The sequence below is a fragment of the Helicoverpa zea genome, chromosome 8 (assembly GCF_022581195.2).
Source record: "Helicoverpa zea isolate HzStark_Cry1AcR chromosome 8, ilHelZeax1.1, whole genome shotgun sequence".
Lineage (NCBI taxonomy): Eukaryota > Metazoa > Arthropoda > Insecta > Lepidoptera > Noctuidae > Helicoverpa > Helicoverpa zea.
This window is the reverse complement of record NC_061459.1, coordinates 6185858-6198351: the sequence shown is the minus strand read 5'-3', so window position 1 is coordinate 6198351 and position 12494 is coordinate 6185858. Positions and strand designations below refer to the sequence as shown.

General features: G+C 34.2%; 1 protein-coding gene across 1 annotated transcript in view; it reads right to left on the bottom strand.

The window, feature by feature from the left end:
• The window catches only part of LOC124632395 (serine/threonine-protein phosphatase rdgC), a 66998-nt gene that overhangs the window by 27639 nt on the left and 26865 nt on the right, over positions 1-12494 (bottom strand). Inside the window, exons 2-3 of the mRNA XM_047167220.1 lie at positions 6295-6675; positions 252-379 (exon numbers count right to left, since the gene is read on the bottom strand). Coding sequence (XP_047023176.1) covers positions 252-379; positions 6295-6520 — 354 coding nt within the window. The 5' untranslated portion in view covers positions 6521-6675. The remainder of the gene's footprint in view (positions 1-251; positions 380-6294; positions 6676-12494) is intronic.

The following is a 12494-nucleotide window of genomic DNA, read 5'->3' as shown; positions in this document are numbered from 1 at the left end:
GAAATTGTTATGATTTGTTTGAGCTGTTATGATTAGAAAGGTCACGACACGCGCAGCTTTAATGCTACATTACATTATTTATTGGAAAGTTTATTACTGTATAAGTTTCTAAACTTATTCATAGAGGTATTACGCGGAATCAAACAACTACGGCAGTCAGATCCCTCTCAGTAGGGATAAGTAATCTATTTGTATCTCAGAAAGGGTTTCACATTGCTCAGAATACGAAATTGAATTTATAGATTGCTCACCTTTACTTGGTCTTGTTCCCCAGCATATTCAATGTTCTGGAATATTGTCCACGTGTAGCGCCTCCGCACCTCCATCCGCGCCAGGTATCGCCGGTACCACTGCTGGATCAAGATAGCCGCCTTCATCGCTGAAACAATGCCTTACCGTCAATACTTCACACTCCAATAAACAAACTTCTATCTTCGAAATTTTCTTTTAACCTTAAATAACCTTGGAGTTTTATCGGGCGAGATAAGCTCAGGGAATCAGAATGTAATTTAACTGAGCGGAGAAAAATCGGATTTGAGATTGCCACTAAAACACTTAGAAGAAAAAGGGAAAACAATGAAATTGTCAAAATTCGATTGCAAAAACTGATTCAGCGAATGTTTCATGAGCACTATATCTAACCTTATATACGAAATATTGTTAAGCTTTTATTGAACCACAAAAATAAAACGAAATCCTATCACGATGTTATTGAAGAAAACTTGTGAGTACATACAATATATTCAATAGCAATAAAATGAACCATTTACAATATCAATGAAGGGTTCATAAGGAAAACTATAGGTAAGTAAACAGAATATCTGAATGTTGGCTGTTTGTAATTTTTATTTATTTACTTAACATTCTCATTGGTAGGTGAAGGTATTATAAATTCAATATTTCTGAAACGTGTTCACCAAATAACGGTAACATAACAGAATGCAATACATGTGAGAATATATAACAAAACACTGGTTGTTAAGGAAAACCTGCTTCGCAAATTGATTCCTGAGGCATGCGTGGGAAAATTAGCAGCCGATAGATATTTCTTGGCATTTTTTCACACTACACATTATGATACCAGGGCAAATAAGTATAGTATATTAGAGTTATCCCTGGTTCCCTAAAGGTTATAGCTATTCTAAAAAAATCAATATACCACCAGATATTCTGCTCTAGCAAAAATAATTAAGTTTAACTTCGCTGGTCTATAAACATTTCAGTTCCACCTAGGTCAAGTAATAGAGTAACTTAATTGCAGTTGGTTCACCTTCCAAAGTAGGTTATACTACAACAATCTATCAAATGTAATAGGCGTAGATCAAGACTACATATTCAGATCTACCTATGTACACCTACGTCGCTGTAAGCTTTATGTCGCTCTTTTGATAGAATGTGTATCTATAAAACTACAACAGATTGAGGCTTTATTGTCTTTTCCTATTTGATAAACACAGCAATCGATAAACATTGACAAATTGAATAAAAGCTATCCAGCTAATATAAGTTAGTCATGCAAGTACAACTTGTTCCAAATAAGTTTATCAGTGAGCGAGCGGCGCGCAACAAAACATAATTAACTCTATCAACCAGTTCCCAAACTAAGTACGACAAAGGCATGAACTAATAACTACGTAAGCCACTTAGATATCAATACTTTTGTACTGAAATTGGATGTCCTTTTGAAATCGAATCCCTCATCTTTTGAATTGTATTGATCTGCTAATTACAATCTGCATACGATGTTCGTGTTGTTGTAGGCTAACGTTGGTGGCCATTAGTTTTATCTGATGGTCCATTTACAACAGATACCAATGTGCTGCGAAGAGTTAAAACCCGAGTTATTGTTCGCAGCCCCAGTTACCTACTGATGATGTTTAGGTTGATGATGTACATAAATTATATAACACTGTTATGTTAAGTTTTATGAACCGCTGCCTTTATTGCAGATTAGTATACTCATGATACCGAATGCTTAGAGATATTCAATTTAATATGAAAGATAAATGCTTAGATGCGTCGCTATTCAGAAGCACCAATAGTTAATCTAAGGATTAACTGTCACAATCTACATATCTTAACAAACAAACTTGATATAAAGCTCGCTTAAATTAAACCCTCATCCCAAATGTAATTCGCGTTAAGACGGCTTACTAATCAGTTCTCAGCATGTGTGTATTTGGATATATTTTACACATATTGCTCCGAGTGAGGTATGCCGCCCACTACGGTGTCAACCGTCATCTTGGCGAACAGCCGCACATAATATACGATATTCTGACTTGCAAATTTACAAACCCAATATCCATCGCATTTTTATCGTCGAAGCTCGCATCGAATTGAGCTTATTCAATGTCGTTATTACAACCTAAACATATGTTAGGCATCATTATAAATAGGTTATTCCGAACTCCTCTCAGGTAAATAACCATAAATCGCATATCTGAGCAAGAAGTTTATCTTTAAGAACCCTTTTAAGGGAGATGTGTGTAGATCAAAAATGCGCACACTCGTACAATGAATGAGAGGTATTAGTAGAGCCCGCATGAAGCTATCGCTGAGTAAGTGGTCGTTGTGCCAGAGTGCTACATACATCCCTACGACACTAATGTTCACTAAGAGATGGGGTCGGGCAAACTAGTTTATCTACCGACAATACATTAAGTAGTAAAATGAAAGTATGACTTGGTACAGTTTAGTAAGAAGAAGCTGAAGAAGATATATGTACGTGGAAGAGCAACGTAGAGCATGAAATCTTTAAGTTACTTAGAAGTTATTTAGTTTTAACAGAGCAGGTATCGTGAATTATATAAGCAGCTACAATTACAAATTCAGGTTGATTGGCAAATTATAAGTAGAAAATAGTAAGTATTACCACTGTATTACAATTCGTCTTAACACTAACTTTAGAGAAAAGCATTTTTAATCAACTGCAATAAAACACAAAGTTCTCGATTCTATTGTGTCTGTTTTCAAATGCAATAAAATTATATAGATATCACTTCAATATAAAACTTATTTTAGATCTATGTCACATTAAATTATCCTCTTCCATGCACGATCGCTTCAGGAATATAAATAGGTCAAAGATTAATAATTGATCACCGCGATGAATTATTATTGCTTAGGTCAGAGTATTGATTCAACAAAAATAAGAGTAAACTGTGAATAAATTAGATAGGACTGTAATCAATCAAATTATAAATAATGAAATATTAACGTCATGTCTTATTTATTCTCAACGATAAATCAATGTTATTTCATACACGAATCGATTTATTACAATAACGTAAATTAAGTTTTAAATCCTTCAGGGTGACTTCTATGTAGGTGCAATGTAAGTAATCTTGTAAGGGATAATACTATTAAAATATTGCAAATGACCCGTGAATACTTATCTCGTGATTACTAGTCTCTGTAGGCCATTTGTTCTATAATATGTAGGTTTCTACCAACAAACACTGTTTGCATTCTAATTAAATGTTTGGCACCTAATTAATTCATTTGTATAGCAAGACTTCATAATGCTTCTCTGTCGATTCAAAAGACTAATTGGTTCTCAAGCGGTTCACAATTTACACCAATACAAATAGAATCGGGTTTAATCTAGATTACCCCTATTGTTAGCTATCAATTAAACTAAACAAACCACATAAACATCTGTGTCCACATTAGCACAAACGCAATGAAGGTCAATAGATATCACTATTTCGCTCTCGCTGATAAATTGAGCTAAAAGTAATTTAAACAACTGCCAATCATATTGACAGTTTTGAAAAAATACAACAAAAAAGATTTCGATTTCGTCTGCGTCGAAACAGATTTGTAAATTTTTGTATGTACTTTAGTGCAGTAGAAAGTTTGACAGTAAAAAAAAGATTCTAGTAATCGTAGTTTTATTTTTTCAAAGGCCATTTAAGCTATCTAATTTCAACAAATAATAAAAGTTTACAACTGCGTGAAATGAATCTGCAGCCATTTTAGATAATGGAATAAAACCGCTTTAGTCGACAAAGCATATTCCCAAGTTTATCAGTGATCTCAGCAAGCAGCATCCATAAATGCCACGCCAATATCTTATATCCAAAATTAACTAACTTCCGAAAACAAATATTAACTTAATATGAGGGATGCTGCGGAATCCGATACTAGAGTAAACAATTAAAGTACGAGGGAATCTAAAGCCGAGGAAAGAGAATATTGATTATTCAGATAATGTAGTAAAACGCTGATAAAGATAGAAAAAAACGTCTTATGTAAAGCTCCGGGTCGGCGGTAAAGAAACGTAATAAACAAAGTTGGCACCACTTTAAATTGGAGTGTTCTAGATAACGTAATTAACGTAACTAATGCTATCAAACCATGAAAGTGCTTTTCTAAAGTTTAGTCGTACTCCACTCTATAACCGGCTATCGGCTGACAGGACTAGCGTAAACGTTAACATGTAGGTCAATACTCAACGTGTATGTAAAATATATGTGCGGTATCTCGTATCATTAGCTTGCAACTTGTAAACCGTGACATTGACGCCGGAAAATTAGCCAATTAACTGCAGTTTGCATTTATACTTGATATGGTGCAAAAACTGTATCAACAAAGGTAAATGGTCCTACTTTTATTACACTGCTACTAATATGACAGAATATTATTATCAAAACACGGCCTTGAAGTCTAGTCAGATTATAATTCTCTCAATTCTGGCTTATTTCATTGAATATCCACCTCCACAGTTAACTAAGCCTAGCATAACAATAACATAAACGCCTCCACGATATAAGAAGGCCTATTTATTTTCGGGTATGAAAAGTAGGCTTATGATTTCTGCTAACCCAAAGAGCTACGTAAAGCGATATTGCAAAGAGTTTTCCCCAGTCTTGAATGGTCGGGATACAATTTAGCATTTGTCATGTTCAACCCTTTCAGGCTTATGTAACACAATAAGTTTGTAAAAGCAATCCACCACAGTCAATATACCTACATCTATAGGACTCATTACTAGGCTAGGATAGATTAGTAGTACCTACTACTCTCGACGCCAGATAAGCTTGCCAACACTCTGTTTAACTAAACAGCCATTATGTACAAAGCTATTAAACAATGTACTTCAGATGAATCTTGTTGCTGTTGCCAGATGTTACCTATGTGGTTAACTTTTAAATATTTACATAAACTTGTATTGTTACTACAGAAAGTTTCAGATTTCAATACCTATATATACTGTAATGTGCAGTTTGAATTTCATGCTGTACAGATTACCTAGATAGCTTACATTCTATTAAAAATGTGTGGATGATGTCAAAAACTTAAGATTAGAGTGAGATAGACTAAAATTGAGATAAAACCTCTCTATCCAATTCAGTTCCACGAAGGCATAGTTTGCCTGTCATAGAACCCCTTTGTAATACAACATATTATAGTAGGTACATTGTACGATACTAAAAACAAAATAAATGTTTTAAAAATAACACAAGCATAACGTGACCGCGGCTAACAGTACCTTGCAAGGGATCCAATAACCCCTTTTGTTTGTCTATGTTATAGACGTCCTATAAATGTAGTGCGGTTATGCACACAACTGAAACCTTAACTTGTCCGACGCCTGAGCCCTTTGTTGTTTATTAATTGGTAAGACTGAGATCCAATTTACGTTAGTCAACCTTGCGACGAAGCGTACGCTTACGTGTGCTCTAAACAAATCTTGTAAATAAATATGCGCTGTAAACACAAATAACGTATTTCACAATGCTTTCAAGAACTTTGACCCCATGTTTGAATGTACATATACCGGTAATTGTACCTACACCCCTCTTTTAAAATTCATCTTCATTTGTTTATTCCGGCATTCATTTGTATTTTATAAACATAGCAAACACAAGGTAGTCGTATGTGGGTTTCAGTACAATCAAATATTCTATGAGCCGTAAAACCATGCGATAGGAAAAGTTTTAAAAACATAAGGGCCGTATTCTGTTTCAAGATCTTACTTATTCAATGACCGTAAAGCTGAACGTGCGGGTAAAAAGGGATCTGAGCGAAAATAGCCTTATTTTCCACTCTTTGCAAAGTCGAGACGTGAATATGTTTACTTCACAAAGTTTTACATCTATATATTATATTATGTATGATGTCAAACAATGTATCACTCTCAAAATTCATACAAATGGATATTTGTTGACAAACACAACTTTCACTTTTTATTTTAGTGTTATAGTAATGTGTATGAACTTGGGGTATCGTAATAAAACATTACTCGCATACAAAGATACGGGTATCAAAAAATATATTTTTACTTACTTCTCTCCGCCTTAGTCATGCTGACGTCATCTCGCCTCCAAAATCTAAGAAATGGAGCGAGAGCTTTGATGGTGCATTCGCCATTGAGAACTCTCTTCCCAAGCCGCTTCGGAACCTCTTGTTCTATCTCGGAGCTCCTGCAAGACGACGAGTCGTCTCCTTGGGAGCGAGGTCGCCGACCTCCGCGGAAATTGACGCAGCCACATCCTTCAGCGAGAGAAAACATTGTGGGACTCTTGTCCTTTCTGTAATTTTTCTTATCTTTCCGCTGGCGCGTACATCTTGGTGCTTTCGGTCGCGACTTAGGAATGGTGGCGAGAATTTCCTTCACGATTGAAAATAACACACGTTAACATCCAGCCCAGTCAACGACTGGTGAATCTGAAACAAAAGAAAATAATTGTAGTTATAGTTGACAAATGCACACTTACCTACATTCAACAGACTCATCATAAGGTACATATTTATCGCGAAAGAAATTCAAAGGAATTAAGTTCCTACAGCAAAATGAATAAATATCTAAATCATTCAAAATTACGGTAAATCACTACATTAAGACTATTGCTAAACACCATCATTCTTATTTAGTTGCAAAATCAAAACGAAATGTTCTTACAGAATTCATGTTTGCTTATTTTGAAGGAGAGTTCTATATTCAAAATTGTTTTTTTTTTTTATTCATAGACAAAGCGCGGTAAAAGAAAATAGGTAGTTTTTTATGTCATAAATTCACATTATTTAAAATCCTAATAAATTTTTTTCGTGAGTATAAAACGAATGTGCAAATATTAGTAAGTAAGTTATAATTTTTTCATAGGAACAAATATCCTAAAAACCGCCGTTTGTATATCAAATGTGGATAATAATATGCCAAATCGGCGTCTATGCTTCTGTACGCTACTTATATCTCCTTATTTATATGAAACTGATCATTACAGCATCTTTTAAGTGTAGATTATGATGCTCGAAGCTCTATAAAACTTAAGTTTACGCCGAAAAATAATTATCATAATTAATTAGCACTCGGACAAATTCATGTGTATCATTTTGTTCTGGTTTATGTAGGACCGACGTACGAGACCGTAATTATTTATGTAAACGCTGTAATTAAACACCTATGTTAATAAAATATAAGTAATTAGGGCCCGACGCGTTACTCGTAATAAATTGTCCTTTTAAAGGCCTACTTAAACTTTCGACATTCGTACTTTGAAACGAACAAGAGTTAGTTTATATAGGACCCTATGTAAACGGTTCTTCGTTAAACTTAAATTTTGAAACATTTTTCTGTATTATTCTGAACCCATGCTGGATGTGGTTTGCATGAAACCCTTTTTTTGTTTAAATCGTAATAATCTGTCTATTTACGCAGTTAGGTAAGCAATGTAAAAAAAAACAGGCTCGCAAACCACAAAAAAAACAATAAGCCATTAGAGCAATTACAAAATATATTTAAGAAAATAAATATGTATCTATTCCTACGGACACCTTACATATATTTAGAGCTCTGTCCATTTCGAACAAGAAGTCGAATAAAAGATTTCTATTCTTCCGCTCAATTTGTCATCGGCTAAAAGGAAGTTAAACGTCAAAACAAAGGAACTTCGGATATAAAAGTCGAAATCATTCAAAATATGAAGCCCGGGAAGACAAAACATTTCCAAAATTTATTGAAGTCTTGGGAAATTCACTTAGTTTATTGTGAACGACTCGAAGGAACTTTAGAATGGTATAGGTCAGTCATAAGCACAATGGGTGGCACTTGATTAATGGTCTGTAGAATACCAGCGTTCCAACCAGTAGCTTATATTCACACTATATTACTCAACAACTTTCGTGGATAATAAAGCCAGTTCTTACGGAACCGTAAGATCCTATAAAAATATTCTTGTAAAGGTTTGGTATAGGTATCACAGTTATCAAATACTAGCCGTTTTCCCGCGGTTTCACTACCGTCCCGTGGGAGCTACTGTCCGTACCGAGATATAATATATGTTACTCGGGAAAATCGTAGTTTTCCATCTATGAAAGATTTTTTTAAATCGGTTCAATAGTATCGAAGCATTTAGAGTACAAACAAAAAAATGTTTCCTCTTTTTTATATTAGTACCTATAGAAGATTAGGATAAAAGTGATGCAAGCTGCTACTTGTATTTTTTAATATGGATAACTAAAGCGAGAAACAAAACCAATCTATCCTCCATCACACTCATAATTAACGAAAATTAATGTTCATTCAAATTCAATTTCCGTTACCAGTGATTGTAAAATGAATGCTACAACCTACAATGCAAAATTAAATGTTCTGTAAAAATTGCAATATTTTCACGAAAGGCTTCCATATCTAGACACACGGCAGTGTGTCCGCAAAGTTCGAGCAAAAAAAAGCGACACACCGGCCGTGGGTTAAATTACACGAACCATTTCGGGCCAAATTCGACCCCCCTATAACTCAAAATCAATTTTATTTACGCATATCAAATTTCTAGTATCTGCTGAGACCCCCTCACTTATCTAAAATACAAAATTTCATTAATATACCTATTGTAGGTCTTGAGATATTGACGTCAGAAAATCGCTATTTTTACTATACACTCACTGACTGACTGACTCACTCACTCATCAAAAACCTAGACCACTTCCAATGGTCGTATTGACTTGAAATTTGGCATGGAGCTAGGTCTTTATGTCAAGGTCAAGGGAAAAATCTGAAAATGGCCAAGTGTGAGTCAGTTTCAAAATAATGAAGGTGTTATATACCCGGTGTAAATTTATACCCCTAAGGAACTAAAACGAACTTTTATGTATATTTATATAATATATCTTCGAATGGTCGTACCGATCTGAAATTCGTTACAAAGGTTTGTATTTAGTCACAGTAAAGTAAAAATCTGAAAACGGCCAAGTGTGAGTCACTTTCGAAAATAACGAATGTGTAACTTTGATCCACGAACATAATATATGATAACATGTCATAAGAAGTATAGTGCATATTCAAAAATCTGAAAGAGAGTATAAATGAGACATTTCCGTAACTAACTTAATCATAAGAAAAAAATAAAATAAACAACCTTACAAAAATAAATTAAATCCCATCCAAAACAAAACTGTGAAAGGCTGCCAAGTTCGATAATATGGGAATGCTTCGCCTATAAAAGAAGTGAGATCTGAATAAGTACCAAGTTCCATACACATACCTCAGTTAAAAATAGTTACTTTTTAATGATGTTACTTGGCAAGTTTTAATAGAAAATTATATACTTGATTCATTGCGTTTAGTAGGTTTATAACAAGGTGTGTGTAACTATTTTTAACTGAGGTATGTGCATGGAACTTGGTACTTATTCAGATCTCACTTCTTTTATAGGCGAAGCATTCCCATATTATCGAACTTGGCAGCCTTTCACATTTTTGTTTTGGGTGGGATTATGTATACTTATCTAAACCAGCGAATTTTCGTAAGGCTTTGTCAAACACTGATGAGTTTTTTTGTCTGTTTGGTCATCTAAACTACAAACTAGCCATGTGACGTCTGCACAAAAAATGCAGCGTTTATAACGTCTTATAAATCAATTGCAGTCAATTAATATCGCTATCCTAAGTAAGAATATAATTTTATTGCAATTTAATACCAAGGCTGTAAAAGTTGATAACCGCATCATTCCATGTGGCGACGTGCTAATCAAATAATGGCTGCTTTATAGGCTGAGCGTCAACGTTGCTCATAAAACTCCCAAAAATGGGCCAATCACAAAAAAGGTTGCTCTTCGTATTGGCTTTATTTGTGACTGCCGGTTTGAATGTCGGTCATGAGCCAGATTTACCTACTTTTATTTCCCTCGAGTTTTATCTTATGTGATCCCTTACCTTTGTTTCGTCCTTTTGCTACATTTTTCTACTAATAACCAAATATGTAGTACTTCATAAAACGAATGATGCTGAAATGTGAATAATGTATTTTTCATTTTGATCAGAGCAATAAATTCTACATGATAGATAGATACGCTGATGTGTTACATAGTGAAGTAATAAATCTACACTTTTATTTGAAACAGAAATTTAGTACATTGCTTTATACAATGAATCGCTTTCAGAATGAAAATAGGCTTCGCCTTGCCTTTATTGCACAAAATTGCAATAATGTTGTAGGTACGCGGTCGGCATTGCAGTGGAGCGCTTACGGTTTCAATGCATACATGAACTTTATTACATCAACAATGAAATACTTTAGTAACATAATTACTATATTTCGTATCTTTAGCAAAATATTGTTTATTTTCCTAATAAAATAATTATTTTAAACAACTTTTTCGTATTATAGTAAACCTCATTTTACTTTTCAGTTATTATTTTCATAAGTTCACTCAATAGCCTTGATTTTTAAACTCTTGATACAAGTAATCTTGTTACACAAGGGTGGGATAACAAATATATAGAAGCGACATGAATATAAAGTTAATAAGGTTTTCAGAGCCCATATCGCACGTCAACAAATGAAATTGAAACGGGTCAACTCATACCACACTCCGCCGTGAATGTTCTATCATGAAAATGGGATTATATCATTAAGAACAATCTGTATCCCGTGGTTTTACTCGGATACAAAAGAAAGAGAATATTCATAATTTGCCCGCATAAATGGATCTTTCTGCGCGAAGTTATCTGTATAGGTATTTTTTTTTTACCAAAATATTTTTTGCAGTCTATATGCAATGATTATACAATAGCTACAAATTGATTAAAAAATAAAAATCCTTAACAAAGTCAAGACAAAATAAACCAATTTTTCAGTTGAAATTAAAAAAACCTGCGCGCCGACTAATTAGCTATGTGAAATATGAGAAACCTTAAATAGGATAATATTTTAACGTTAATTAACGTGATGTGACGTATCGTTTTATTAACGGCAAGTACGAAAGCTTAATTATAATGTCTGTCTGCCACGTCTACAGGGACTAACATGATTTAGTCAGCTTTCTCATTAAACCATCTCACGCACCGAAAAGCAAATAGAGCCACCCTTGTTCCCAACATAAAACGTAGCAAACGATTGTGACGTGCTCCGCAATCAAAATTACTTGATATACAATACCCACGTAAATTCAGTTTTTCACTGAATCGAGTGAAACACTAAGATAGCGATATTACTCACGGGCTTTTTGACTTGAGCGAAAGATCGAGTAAGGTAGTTAGAATCATAAATGAGGCACACTTTTTCACCGCGCCTGATACAAAAGATTAGGCGATGTATGGTATGTACCACAATAGGGCGAGAGAGCATTCTGGGCTATAACAATAAATCTCCACCCACGATTCTACATTTTATGAAAAAGTTGATTATTCGCCGTCGGATTTTGGTCGCTTTTCTGCCTGTTATATTAATCCCGGCTTTTGCCAGGATACGCAGCTTCCGGATTTTTGTACAGTGTGGAAATAAGTTTAGCTTGGATTAAAAAAAACACATTGACATTCAACTGAACATCGAGTCCAAACTAGTTACTAGAGATAAGATATCTGCACCTAGTTTGTCAAAATTTATGTGATCTCAACTGATCATAGATTGGTATAATTTCCTCTTAAATGAAATTAACCAATGAAACGTGGCGTCGCGTCGTCACTACTGAAACTCATAATATTGAAATGCGACCATTGCATCGTTCTCGGTAATAATAAAATAGTAAAAAGGTCGTTCTTGTAGGAAATGAACCTAAACAATTCTAACGACTGCACTTTTACGAAACTATTTTATTTACACTTAACAGTTTTTTCTTACATTCACTAATAAAAATGGCAATGACAAGCAAACGGACGTGGTAAGCTTTTGATTACTACACAATCGGCACCTCATATAACTTCCGGAAATTTACCAATATACCATTGCTTTTCATAGATAATGAGGATCTAACTTCTAACGTAGAAGCACTTACCTAAACCTAATTAAATTATTTGAAGTTAATAAATTACCTACTGTTTTATGCATATTAAAAAATGAAACTACGTGTACCTCATAATAATGTTCTGCATGATGTCGTGCCAATTCAACGATCTGTATATTCTTTATTGAAATTCCAATAAACAAATGAAATATGACAATCACTTGTGTTCTTAAAAGTTAATGATTCGCGTTTGTTTGTGACCTACTATAACGTAACTCATTGGCAGTATATAGAGGAGACCATCACCTCTTTATTTAAATAACA